Genomic DNA, 13,801 nt, shown 5'->3' with positions numbered 1-13,801 from the left:
CCTCTTTCCCGCACTGACACGGCCCGTGGTCGCCCGTCTGATGCCATCGTACTGGCGCATCTATTCCAACTTGGCCGCAGCCCAGCGCATCATCTGTTCCATAATCGAGGAACGTCGCGTCGCGGCGGCAGCCGATCCTAACTATGAGAAACACAACGACTTCCTCCAGTGGATGATGGATAACGCCACTCCTGAGGAGAGTCATCCGCTGGACCTGGCACACCGGCAGCTCTTGGTCAGTCTCGCATCAATTCACACGACCTCCATGCAGACCAGCCACTTTGTGTACGATCTTTGCGCGCACCCCGAATACTACAAGCCACTCCGGGAAGAGATCATCGGCGTCCTCCGGCAAGATGGCGGCTTCCAGAAGACAACGCTGAACAAGTTGCGAAAGATGGACAGCTTCCTCAAAGAATCCCAGCGAAAGAGCCCCCCGCTGGTTTGTAAGTCAAGCCCACGCGCGCCCCTTCTGCCCGGCAGAGTCAACTACTAACTTGGAGCACCAGTATCCTTTCAACGGGTGGTCCAACGGGCCCTACGGTTGAAGGACGGCACATACCTCGCCCGCGGGACTCAACTCGCCATGGCGTCGGACGCGATTGCCCACAACCCATCCTGCCTCCCTGGTGGTGGTGACCCGGAGGATTTTGATCCCTTTCGGTACGCCCGTCTGCGCGAGGATCCATCCAAACCCGGCAACATCAACCGATATCAGTTCGCGACAACGGATTCCACGAACCTGCACTTTGGCCATGGCATCTACGTCTGTCCGGGCCGATTCTTCGCAAGCAATGAGATCAAGCTAATCCTGTGCCACATGTTGCTGGCCTACGATTTCAGGTTCCCGCAGGGGCAGGCCCACCCCGCGAACTTGTCCTATGAGGAGGCTCAATACCCGGACCCAACAGCGACGGTGCTGATGCGTCAGAGAATGTTGTCGCCGGCCGAGGCTGATGTGTCTGCGTGTCTTGGCCTGTAGGCGTATCGGGGCAGGGCAGGTAAAGCTTAAAAGGCTCACCGTCGATGGAATTATCATGATTGTTTTTGGTGCTTGGAGAGGATGAAGAAGATCAAAACTATTACAATATGATACTCCCATCGTGCGGAGGGTAAGGCTCAAACCACCTAACTTAAGCTGGAGCGCCGCCACGAGCTGGATAGACACTAGCGGTTCACACAGCTGAAAGTCCCTGACCATGTTCCCATCGCGAGTGAACGATGCTACTAGACTCGGCTTTGCAGAAACATGGAGCATGACTCTACTGCAAGGGGCCACTTTTCAGCTATTCGGATCGAGAATGACACCTCGGAGGTAGCAAATATCAAAGTCGTCATTTGACACACCGTCTTCTATTTCAATAAATGCTTTTTGATACACTGCGAGGACCTCGAGGATTCTATCCCGGGCAGCGTATGCCGCAGGCAACCCAGAGATAGGGAGCCAGCGCGGCAGGCCCATAGCCATAAGAGGAAAGTGGTTGTCAAGCGCCCAAGCATAATCTAATCAGAACGGGAAAGCCTCTAAGATGGCTATTCCCATCAATATAGTAGTCGTAATGTGTCCGACGAAGCCTCTAATAAGCGTGAATAGATCGGCCTCATAAACAGGTAGTTACCACGATTTGTTAGCACCACGGCGCTTATACGCTCTCATAGGGCCTGGTCTACAGGGCTCCAGAAGAAGGTTGCAAAATTGGTAATTTCCTGCTATAGTAGTCTAACAAGCTTCGTAGAGGTCTCAGTAAGAAAAAGCTCCCTCATAAAGAGATTAGGGAGATTATAATAAAAGATGTAGTAATCAATTGCGTTGAAGTTATAAATAACACCGCGGTCTCCGCCGCTAGTCTTCAACGCATAGTTAATCAAAGTGACAGAGAACGTGCTGCGAGATAGCATCATGGCCTTAACTAAAAAGAGTAATACGACGAATTATACTTCATGCCGCCTACGTAGATGACCAAGACTGGTTCTTTCAGCGAATCTCTGCTACAGTAGTTAGATGCAATGCGATTTAAATTACGAAAACACCTAGTTACAATTAAAGTCTTTCCAGATAATAATAATGATGATGATAATTCATACCTCGACCTCTCGCCTAAGGCGATATGCAGGATACCCCTATCACTACTCTATATGTGCATCTATTTCCAGCAAACTATTACTTCCCGACGAACTTGGAGCCTCGTCAAGGCCTGTGTTGGCCCATGCCTGGTGTTCTGTTCTGCGACCCTCGTTTCCAGAAGGGACAGTTTTGGCCGGTACCACTGTGACGTGGCAATGAGTAATTGTACGTCGTCGTGCCTGAGCAATTTTGATTGGCGCCTATTTCTGAGGCCTTAACTTAGGCCATTATTTGCTCGTTTACCGCCCACAAGACTAACCCCACTTTGTAGGAACCTCGCACATCAGCTTTTGCCGTCTCAGCATTAGCCCACACAAGGATATTTGGGCTGACATTTTAGCCTATTTGCATCTACTGCTCAGTTTAGGGAAGCCCCAGTTTGCAGTACCTTTATATCGGCCAGCTGAATACGCGTATGAGCTAGTATCACTGACCTATGGATAAGGATCCATCTATATTGAAAGGTAAGGTCTCTTGACCAGGACTATTGTCAGAATAAACTAGTCCAGATTGGGACATCATGTGAATATATACCCAATACTCCTCATAGAGGGGTTGGGCAGATAATCCTTCTGAATACAACCACTTGAGAACCCCCCAATAAATCAAATAATTAAAAGTCTTATTTGTTATAAAAAAAGCACTTATATATATATACATATATATCTATATCTATATTAACCCTATTCTACTATGTCAACCATTCAAGACAGCACCATTCGCCTCAACACACAGGAGGACTGGATGCAGTGGCAGACACAGTTTGAAGGCCTAGCTAGAGGCAAGGATATTTGGGATATTATTACAGGTGACGGAGAGGATCTACCAAAGCCTAGAATGCCTAACAAAGAGGATTATCTTCCTCCACCTGCTAATAGCACCTGAAATGCCTCCACAGGGCGCCATGCGGAATATTAGTTGGCCTGGACAATTTATTAAACCAAACTGGAGGAGTACAACAAACAAAAAGCGGAGTTAAATAAGATCAGAGAATAGATTTAAAAGACTGTATTACCACAAGTCTATAAATTTTGTTGTATTCCTTCCGATTCTTTGAAGAAATGGTATGATAACCTAACAAAGAATATTAGAATTAATAAGTTTAAAGTCAAAGAACTGGCTAGAGAAGCTTACCAAAAGGCTATTAAGACTCTAAAGTCCAAGGATATTAACTCCTGGATAAACAATTGGGAGTTGGCCATGCAGAAGGGTATAAAAGCAAAGATTGCAGTTACTATTTCCTTAATTAATTAGATTAAAGACTTTCTAAATGCAGCGCGATCTTTGAATCCTTACTGGGTAAAGTCTTATTAGATAAATAAAAAGCAAGATATTTAAGCAGATAGCCTGTTCTTTAGAATGGTTGCGCAGGACTTCCGTGATAGCATGAATCAAATGGGAATATCTTAAGGCAAGATTGTTAAGGGATTATTCAGTCTTACCTTCGGAGCTTATAATAAAGGTAGTAATGCCTCTATCTCTGGAACTTATAGCAGAGATAGTAACAAAGATAAGGCACCCGCACCAGATACTAGGAGGTCCCTAAAGCGGAAGCAGAAGACCGAAAGCTGTGGATTACTAAAGGAGTTCAAGAGGAACAATCCGGGATTATCAATGTGACGGCCAAACAATTTGATGAAATTGGTGCTATCTCAACGAAAATTTCATGCGTAGGGAGGAGAAAGAAAGGTGGTGAGGGGGCGGTGCGGAGAAGTAAATAAAACTAGATACAAACAATGCAAACAGACCATGTGCACCGTCACATGTCGTCTAGGATCTGCGTCCCTTTGCAATAGCTCATTTCAAGTTGACATCCATTATATGGGGTTATAGGCAAGTATACTTGAAATCTTTTAAGAGGTTTAGCTGATAACGTTTGCAGGCTGATCTATTAACTTCGTTACATGTTTCTCTGGTAACAAGAAGTTTTGAGCCCGACTAGATGCAGACCGTAGACAAAAGCAACAGCAATGAGGACAGGGAGCTTCAAGCTATTCCCTCCCCGAATGAAATATAAAATTAGACTGACAATAGTTAGCATCTGAAAAGGTTAAATGAAATAGGAAAACTCACTGGCTTGGCTTTGGAAGGCAGAAATAGCTGAGTCAAACGCAGAATCAATGCTGGACATGATCACAGGCGCTAAGCCTGCTTCAAGTGTATCGAGCTTTGTGACAATAGCTTTACCAAATGCATCTGTGTCATTCTTGAGTTGTACCAGGCTGTAAAGAACAACAATACCTAGACCTGCGAAAGTTTCATTTTTTGAGGCTATAGACTGTAAAACTGAGGAGATCTTGGGCTCAAGCGAGATTAACTTGAGACCGACACTGAGAGAACCAACAGTGCCAAAGGTATCTGATGCCTCAGCTGTAGCCGTTGCGTGCTTGATTCGTTTGTCGAGACTGATGGAGTCAATATTCATTTGAAGAGCGAAAGACAGCCCCGGAATACCAGGAACGAGAGCAGCAGCGTCAGTACTCATTGTTGAAATCATACTGCTGATATTATCAATTTCATTGTTGACAGCACTGTAATCAACGACTTCGGCGGACACGACTAGTGTTAGAAATAAATTTAGAAATGAGAGCCTCATATTGGCCGCATGTATTTTGTACACTAAGCAAGTGTTTTTCTTTTTCTTTTTGCAACGATATGATAATTAGAAGCATAAGGATATTAGAATGGTGACTAAATAAATATCAAATGACTTTACTGAAACCTCTGGAGTGAAAAGCATTCGGGCTGGTATTTCAGGAGGAAATACACTGTAGATCCTCTGACCTAGTTATAGTACACAGCCTGTAATTTTATAATATTAACTCGTTTTTGGATTTATTACGACTAGTAAAACTATATGTTGCACTAATAACTCTCCGGACTATGTAAACTATCTAAAATATGAGCTTTTTATATATGAAGTAGACCGAAAAAGGGGCTGTTTTCTGCCATATTAGCTTTAGTATGAAACGCGGTGATTTCTCCCTGACACAGTTATAGTTAATGCCAGCATACCACATTGACATGATACTGTACTGTATGTTAAGTACATTAATCTTTCGTAGGCTCAAACTCCGCACACCCAAATAAAGTGTGACCGATATTAAGTTTAGCTGCCTAAACATGATGCACATCAACTGTTAGGAGGTGCGCAGTGCGCTGTGCATGCCCCTAACAGGTTGCGCTACTAATAGAGCTCTATAACCGTTTCCTGGGCCACGAGCCCAAGTCTGCGATCATTAATTGACCTTTTGGTTGAGTGGGAGTGTGTGTGGTGGCCCATTAATACATTTGTAACATCAACGGCATCGGCCCGGGAACACGATGTTTGGCGAAGTCCCGCAACGAAAGATCTGGATGTATATCAATTCCTGTAGTAAACTCCGTGGCGTTGTGTAATTGTTAATTCAGATAAAGCTGAGACGCTAAATAGCCACGAGAGGTAGACAAATACCCATAAAAGCTTGAGAAATATCATGTTCCACCAGCTTGTTGGTTGACATGGGTAGTGAAACATACCAGGGAGACTTTGCAGAAGTATGTTTCATTTCTTTACAACCCAGGTTTTAGTGATAACTTATATATCATTGCTACTGGCACACTATAACTCTTAAGACTCTCCAAATATTTTTATTTCTACGCTGCTAAATGTTCTGCGATGATAAGGATGGCTCAGACTTTGATAAACAAAATTGCGGTCTTTTCTGCCTTTTTAGCAGTTCCGGGCTTTTCTCAAGCTCCTGGTGAGTTAGGGGTGATACCCGTAGTGTAAATGAAAGAGAATGAAGACGTCAGTTATGAGTCATGCCGACTAATCAATATAATAGTCTCTATAGATGTGTTCAAGGAGATCATTCGCTATACAAAGTTTGCTGCTGCTGCTTATGTTGACTACTGTGCAACTCCTCCATATGGCTCTTCCGTTGTTCAGTATTTTAACGACGAGTACACTGACACACAGGCGACACTATTCCGTGACGACCTCGCAAAAGAGTTGATCATTGCTTTTCGGGGTTCCTCATCCCCCACCGACCTAGACACCGATGTTGATTTTAACCTTGTTCCAGTCACTGCAGGCGGAATCAGTTGCGCAGACTGTCTAGTAAGTCGTGGCCGATATCAACACGATGAGTTCTAGAACTAAGTCTGCATATTAGGTACATCGGGGATTTCAAGTTGCATATGAGTCTATTTCCAATGACGTTGCCTCCACCATTCAATCGACCTTGTCATCTACCTCAGGCTACAGCATAACCGTTACTGGTCACTCTCTGGGAGCTGCCCTAGCAGCTATTGCAGCCCCGGCTTTAATTAATAAAGGCATCCGTGTCGCCAAAACTTTCACCTTTGGTGAGCCTCGGAACGGAAATGCAGCCTGGGCGTCCTATGTGTCCTCTGTAGTCCCAGACTCAAATTACTACAGGGTGACACATGCGAATGATGGAGTTCCACACATTCCTCCTGACATCCTGGGATTTCAGCACCACGGTCCTGAGTACTGGGAGAGCAAGTCGGATGCCAGCAACACAGCTACAACCGTCTACTACTGCGGCAATAACTCCACGGTATGTATTCGTTATTGCTCTCCTTTCTAGTTCTCTTACCTTCTCTTAACAAAAAGAAGGAAAGAAAAAAAAAGGGCATTTCAATCCCCGAATATTTTACCTCTTGCCTTCATCATTCACGCTGACCGAGTAATTTCACTGTTTCAGAGTTGTAATGCAGTACAGAATTATGGAGACAATCCGATCAACCGAGCTCATATGACATATAGTAATGGTGTTATTGGTGCTGGCCTACATTCCCCGGATTGTGGCGCCCCCAGAGTGAGCCCCAGAGACCCGTAAAGCGTCGGTTATGTGGATTATTAAGACTTTACTCCGTACTCCGTAATTATTAAATTTAGTTATTGTCAGATATTCGGCTAGTCCCGAAGAGGAAATAGAGTACGATTGTTAAAAAGGTCTTGTTTGAACGAATTAAGCTGGTTCTGGGCTCTTCTTGATTATTCTTGTTGGTTATTCTTGAAGATTATTTGTTTTGTGCTCCGCAGGGGTTTTACCCCGATCTAGTCACATGATTCTGGTCCACCCACAGCCATATTATTTGACAGTTATTTTGCCAGATAGAACAGCGATTGGTTGGCTGATGATGCTGGTGGTATTTGAGTATGATTTTGGCAAATCACACCGTAATTCATCGTGCCTGAAGTACACTAATAAAGTCAATCTGCCTTGGTCGATCATTGCATGCCGCGGAATATCTACAGAGTAAGCCTTAACATACCTTGATATAGTATTTTAGAGATTGTATTGTTGCATGTCTATATAAGAGAAGCTTTCTATACCTGCAGTCCTAAGGTAGTTATACTAGGGAACTCTTCTTTAATAAGGGACTTTAAAAGATTTGAAGCCAATACGGAGTAAGGACGACGAGAAGTATTACCAATACAGGGCGTATTATTTGTCTATTCTAGTTTAGCGTGAGGTCCAAATAACAATTCCCTATTTTTAAGCCTCCCTAAAACAAGGAGTGGACCGAGCGGTCACAGGTTTTTAAGGTCAGCTCAGAGTCACGTTATCTCGAAGTTTGCCACCTCATCTCAGAGTGTCGGTGCTTGAAGACTCCACTCTCTATTGGTATTTGAGGCACATCTCCAGTGAATTTCAATGTTGTTTCCCCACTACTAATAATTAACCGACCCCGAAGATTTGCGCAGGAGTCGGCTAGGTCTATTCATTTTTTTTTTTTTTTAAAAAAGTATACTCCGTAACATGTTTGTTGAGTAGTTATTAGGAATGGACCCCTGATACAATATGTTTCATGTGGATGGCGATGTGGACAAACGTCGCCATTATTGGTGGTTTTACTTGTACCCGTCACCTGAAGTCGAGCGTCGTCAAACCGGAACTAAAAGAGTTTTTGCCCAAAGTTCGCCCATTATACAAAGATCAGCAGTCGTGAGACCGATTCTGCAATAAAATATGGGAAAACTTTTTGAATAAATCAAGAAATTTCTGAACCGAAAATTTGAAACCATTTAATTTTCAAAGATCCAGCGAATGTCGCAGTTTCCCCGTTCGAATCGAAATTGTCCTAGTTAAGTGCCTGTGATGGTTCTTCCTTTTGTTCACTGTATCAGTACATTACAGTAGATACATATGCAACTATTATTCTTATTTAAATATCTCTGGCGTGCCTATCTATTATCGTATGCTACTCGGAATTCTTAATTAACCTGCGGCATAATGCATGCAGACATCCCCAAAATCTTACTCAATCCTCTGAGAGCATGTCTCTACCTCGCTATCCTCCTTGCCGTTCAAGGAGCTTCTTTGGGATCTCGCCAGTCTGGTGTGAATGCCATCATATCTGAGCTAAAGACTGTTGTGTCAGATCTCGCTACGTTCAATGCTACCTTGAACTCTTTCCATGGTGGCTTGAACGGAACCCTACGTGCAGTTCAAATCCAAGGGCAGGCCCAGACCTTAATAAATGATATCAACAAAGCAACTGCCACGGTCAAAATCACTCCATCACTGGGCACTACTGATTCGGTCGTTCTCGTCAACAATGTGGTCAACTTACAGACACCAATTTACTCAACCATTAACAACCTCATCTCCCATAAGTCAGCTTTTCAGAATGCTGTCCTAGGAGTAGGATCTGCAGGCTTTCTTGTGAAGTCCGATTTGAACAACCTACGTATTGCGACGGCCAACCTGGGAAACGCAATCGTCCAGCGCTTAGTACCCGATATTCAGAAGCTGGCACCCCTTGTTACGGGTGAAATCAACTTTCATATTACCCGGGCTATTCAGGCGTACTCCAACTAGAGTCTGAAAGAAGGCTTGAAAGGCGACCATACAGTCAACTGGTAGGGGTCTCGAATAGAAGATGCAAAAGGACGAAATTAGGGCTGTACACGAATAATGATTTGACATATTCGTATTCGGCGGTTTTTCTTGGAGGGAACTATATCCTATCCTAGTCAAAATATACGCCACCGCATCCACGTCCGGTTAATCTGTTAATATCTCTTATTGCTAAATGAGACCCGAATGTTCTGCAATGGCTTTATCTCAGAGATGATCTTCCATGCATCTTTCCAGTAGAAAGGTATGTCGAGAGGATAGTAACCATCGCCACGCTTTAGCTTCCCATCATTAATATGTGGTTCCAGCTGGACGGACCAGCGGCAGGATGGTGCGCTGGAAATCAATAATTGTTCACGTCTGGCAAAGCAGAGGACGTTTTTGGAGTAGAAAATATTATTTTATTCCGAGCATCTGCACTTTGTTAGTAGCTTGGCACTTTGGAGAATATATTATTCCACCAGAGCATGAACAGGTGAAGCTCAGCTGCAGGAAAATAGTCACAAACAAGGCTCCTTCCGCCTTCAGTACCGTTCTTCATATACGAACTCTGCAAGCTGCTTAATATGAATTTCTGCAATGTAGTTAGCATATAAGAACTTAGGGTTTCGAAGGGAGACAAGTCTATTAAAAGAATAGATGTCTCAAATATGTCAAATAGCATAACTTATTTCCACTCAATGATCTAACCTCTCCTATGACAAAGTGCAGAACTACCAGAGCCACCAGGCGGGGGAAACTGATAGTAAACAATGATACAAAAAAGCATGGCACTATTTAACTCAAAATCATACGGAGTAAATCAGCGAGAACATGTGACAGGAATTCAATTGGTAAAGAGAACAAGATGGTCCGAAAAAAATACCCTGTGACAAAAGTCTGATACTTGTGTGGGGTAACCATAAGTAGACCACACAGTCGTGAACCCCAGAAACGTCTTCAGAAGCCTGTTGGTCAGGAGCTTCATGGAATCCGATCTTGTTTGACTGAAAACAAGCAACCGAACAATAGCTTCTTATTTGTCAAGTAATATGGTTATACGTTGGCAGGGTCATTCAAAATGACCCGCAACAAGCGAAAGAACATGATAATTAGGACAGCCATCATAATCGTCAGTATAATTAAGTAGAGCCCAGCCAGCTCAGAATCTTCCATTTAAGACCTTTCTAAAAACCGTATACTCTTTCCTATTTAGTACTAGCCAAATTTCTGACGTAAATTTAAGTCACTGACCATGTCGGCGTCTAAAAGAGGTTTAGGCCAGTTCTCATTACATAATCAAAGAGCTAGAAGCAGGCAGCTTTAATTACTTGTCTGCAAGACTGCAACCACCTTTAGTTAGAAATTGGTCTGTGGTTTTTCCCCATATTTCCCCGTCGTTCCATGCATGGAGTTAAAATTAATATCAATAAAAGCGGCAGTCTAAGACAGCGTTGATCGTAACCAACGAATACCGAGAGGGCATCCGTGAACGAAATAGAGGAAAACAACAGTAATATCTAATTTTCTAAGTCGGGGGTTTATCCCGTTTGGAGCCTAGTTTTAGGCTCTTTGGCCCTCAGTGGACCAGCGATTTGTGAACAGCCCCTCCAGTAGTTAGCTTCTGCAGGGGTCCCAATATTTATTAGTGCGAAAAATTGAACATACCAGCACATGTTGCCTCTGGTACTCCACATGTCGAATTGAACCTTGACACGAAAATTTAAATCAGGTTCTCCTGGTAAGTCAGCGCTCTGTTAGCGCACAGCTTGTGGCAGCCACCGCTTTGCTTCCTTCCTCATCCTCCCATTTACCCACAAGTATCCTTCACACATCAAGCAAGAATATGGCCACTTTGACACCCGTTTCTGTGGCTCTTCCCGAAGACAAAGTACCGACTAAGAAGATTGTCAGAGACATTATCGGCACATTCCTGACGAAAGAATGGCCATACGTGGATCTAGAGACCATGACCATGTCATACCATGCATCATTCGCCAACGCCCACTGTGCCGTGAAGCGACCGAAGCCAACTAACGGCACACCTGTTGAACCATTGAAGGTGTTCATCAAATTCCATAATGATATCGGGGTGGACATTGATGCCTTCAAGCATCTGGCACCAAGTAAGCAGGAGGAAGCAGTTCTCTGCTACGAGTACGGTCGATCCGGACTGGGAGCCAGAGTGTACGGATTTTTCAAGACACAGGATGGCACACTCGGGAGAATCGATGAGTTTCTGGATGCACGTAACATGGAACCAGAGGATGTTGAGGATGCGGTCATCCGAGCGGATGTTGCTAAAGGACTGGCAATTTTCCATGCAATGAAGAGGTCACTGGAGAAAAAGGCAGTGGAGCCATACTATGAAGCCGTCATCAATGGACTCAAGAAGTACCACAAGATGGACAAGTTGAAGGCACTAGGTAGAGAAGGAGGAATCAGTGTGGACAGTCTGGTTGACTATGACTTTGGAGAGAGGTTGAGGAAAGTGGTAGACAAGCTGGAATCCATAGGAGGGAAGACAGGATGGTGTATTCATGACATACAGTTCATGAACGTCTTGGTGAAAAATGATCCGAAGGAAGGAGAGAGCAAAGTCGTCCTGATTGACTTTGAGTTCGTGATGCAGAACTATCGAGCCTTTGACATTGGTGGACACTTTATGCAGAAGATGTTCAAATGGTTCGACAAGGAGAGTAAGCTAGCAAATTGTAGGAAGTACACGGAAGACGAGAAAAAACACTTCTGCGAGGAGTACGCGAGACAGTGGAACAAACTGACCGGTGATTCGGATACTGGAAACCAGGTGTTCCTGGAATCCGAATATGGATATATGTTGGCCATCACTTTTGATATCCACAACATGCTGTGCTTCATGAATGGAGAAGATGACAAAGACCCCTTGAACCTTCTCGGACTCAACAAACTGTTTGATGAGTTTGTGGATCAGTATACCAAACTTGAGTTGGAAGATCCATGATACAATCTAAGACCACAGGGATACGGGGATACGGTTCCTCTAGCTCTGAAGAGAAGACATAACTCGTTCGTATTTGAGAATGCATAATACAGAGAGTTATTTGCAGTCATCCACAAGAAATCGAAGGAGGCCTATTGTAGTAATGGAGCGGCGGATGGACCTAGAGCGCATCATACTGCAGTAAGTAGCTAACGCAAGTTGTGCGCTCTGCGATCGAGTATGTTTGCTCCATAGCCAAGCTCGCGGTATGTGTCGGCATTCCACGAGGACTAGCTAATTGTAAGCCCCACTACCATGAAAAACGTTCTCGCAATAGTTTGAGAAAAGGCCAAGACGCCTGGATGGGTACGTAGGTTGAATTTCTATGGGGACTTTGTTCTTCATGTTCTCGACCTAGCGCCGAATATCTAGGGAATACCCATTTTTATCTCGCTGCCGACGAACTCTGGGCCTTGATCCTTGTAGACTCGCCCATTCTTGAGCATCATATCACCAATATTAGTACCCTTAGACTTTAGGATTCTAAAGTCACCTTAGCACTTAAAGCCTGCTTATGAAAGAGCTGCGAAATTTGCTGAAAATTCCTAGAATCTTGGTTTATTATCGTAATTTGCATGGTTGATATTTGGTAACCTACCAGTCTTTGAGACTTCACCGGACTATACGCTTAGAATCAGTAATCCCATCTTGTTTATAAATAAAAGTAGACATGCTGGACGGGTCATTTTCAGACTGGTAAGGAGAGATAATCTCTTCTTTATACGGCTCAAGGTTTGTTGTTGGACACAACATAGTTTAGTTTTCCCTGTCTGTATAATAGAATAAGAGACGATGAAAGGGCTACCACCTTTTTAAGTAGGTCTTGACTATAGGCTAAGGATCGTACGGTAGTATATTGTTGCGATATAATATGCAATGTAATGTGTGATATCTGCATGTGGTGATGTGTATACGAGCCTGTCTCAGCGGCGGCCTTCGGGACAGAAGGGGAAATTACAGTAAGCAATAATAACAACATAAACAATGCTTCTTGATATGGAAGTACTAGAAAATAATTTATAATTTCCCATTAACAGTATCCCTGTGCGTGATTTGTTTAAAGTGTCTGTCAAGTCTGTGAAGAGACGCCAGTCGAGGCGGCGAAGGACTATGTACAATTTTTAGTTATTTTTTATTTATAGGTCGCATTTTACAAATAGTAAGATCCCTATTTCACACCAGTTACATAGCAGGGCCAACTGCATGATGGGCAAGGTAGCAGGATCAGCCACGCAGCAGCAACAGGATGCGAACAGTGGTGCCCAAAACGTGTAAGCACGCGACGCAGACATGTGATGCAGCCACATCCTATGTGAATGCAGAAATCACATGGGGTCGAACAGTTTATAAGAGTTTATTATTAATTCTGTGACAGAAATAGAATAGTAAGCGGTAAAGGCATCAGCCCACCGTCGCCGAAATGCTTGGCATCTATGGGTCCACAGCCCTGGCTGCCTGGCGCGGTCGGAACAGCCCGAAGCTCCCGTTTCGAGACCCACAGACCCACAGAATGCAAGTGGCCCCGCACCAGTATCATGGGTGTATTTGTGAAAGCTATACGGCCTGATCGAGAGGAAGGTGTTTGAATTCCTATATGGGCAAGATCATCGAGAAAAGAACTTTCGAAGTCCAGTTCCGAGACACAGAAAATGTGTGGACATTTGATGAAAGCGTAGACTACCTTTTTGCCTTCGTTTATTAATTTAAAATTGTATAGGGCTGGAGCTCATTTGACCTCTCGGGCCCTATTATCCCTGTTGTCCCTATTGTCCCTATTGTCCCTACTGTCCCTACTATCCC

The 13,801-nt window shown here is 44.0% G+C and overlaps 5 protein-coding genes across 5 annotated transcripts; 4 read left to right on the top strand and 1 right to left on the bottom strand.

Annotated features, from left to right (window-relative positions):
- Positions 1 to 40: 40 nt before the first annotated feature.
- On the top strand, positions 41 to 982 carry ATNIH1004_008180 (cytochrome P450; the record flags this gene model as incomplete). The annotated part of the gene is made up of 2 exons (XM_033572793.1): positions 41 to 446; positions 510 to 982. The coding sequence occupies 2 exons, from the start codon at positions 41 to 43 to the stop codon at positions 980 to 982; spliced, it is 879 nt and encodes a 292-aa protein (XP_033423345.1).
- A 3,162-nt stretch (positions 983 to 4,144) lies between these two features.
- On the bottom strand, positions 4,145 to 4,610 carry ATNIH1004_008179 (cell wall mannoprotein 1 family protein; the record flags this gene model as incomplete). The annotated part of the gene is made up of 2 exons (XM_033572792.1): positions 4,145 to 4,149; positions 4,199 to 4,610. The coding sequence occupies 2 exons, from the start codon at positions 4,608 to 4,610 to the stop codon at positions 4,145 to 4,147; spliced, it is 417 nt and encodes a 138-aa protein (XP_033423344.1).
- A 518-nt stretch (positions 4,611 to 5,128) lies between these two features.
- Positions 5,129 to 6,845, top strand: ATNIH1004_008178 (lipase family protein; the record flags this gene model as incomplete). The annotated part of the gene is made up of 4 exons (XM_033572791.1): positions 5,129 to 5,162; positions 5,962 to 6,227; positions 6,283 to 6,690; positions 6,840 to 6,845. The coding sequence occupies 4 exons, from the start codon at positions 5,129 to 5,131 to the stop codon at positions 6,843 to 6,845; spliced, it is 714 nt and encodes a 237-aa protein (XP_033423343.1).
- Positions 6,846 to 8,373: 1,528 nt separating this feature from the next.
- Positions 8,374 to 8,961, top strand: ATNIH1004_008177 (cell wall mannoprotein 1 family protein; the record flags this gene model as incomplete). The annotated part of the gene is made up of 1 exon (XM_033572790.1): positions 8,374 to 8,961. The coding sequence occupies one exon, from the start codon at positions 8,374 to 8,376 to the stop codon at positions 8,959 to 8,961; it is 588 nt and encodes a 195-aa protein (XP_033423342.1).
- A 1,864-nt stretch (positions 8,962 to 10,825) lies between these two features.
- On the top strand, positions 10,826 to 11,962 carry ATNIH1004_008176 (putative choline kinase; the record flags this gene model as incomplete). Its single annotated transcript, XM_033572789.1, has 1 exon — positions 10,826 to 11,962. One exon carries the CDS (start codon positions 10,826 to 10,828, stop codon positions 11,960 to 11,962), a length of 1,137 nt encoding a protein of 378 aa, XP_033423341.1.
- Between the last annotated feature and the right edge of the window lie 1,839 nt (positions 11,963 to 13,801).

Source organism: Aspergillus tanneri, assembly GCF_003426965.1.
Source record: "Aspergillus tanneri strain NIH1004 chromosome Unknown AapTan_6_pilon_pilon_pilon, whole genome shotgun sequence".
NCBI classification, from domain to species: domain Eukaryota; kingdom Fungi; phylum Ascomycota; class Eurotiomycetes; order Eurotiales; family Aspergillaceae; genus Aspergillus; species Aspergillus tanneri.
Note: the sequence above shows the minus strand (reverse complement) of the source record. Positions and strands in the feature narration are given on the sequence as shown.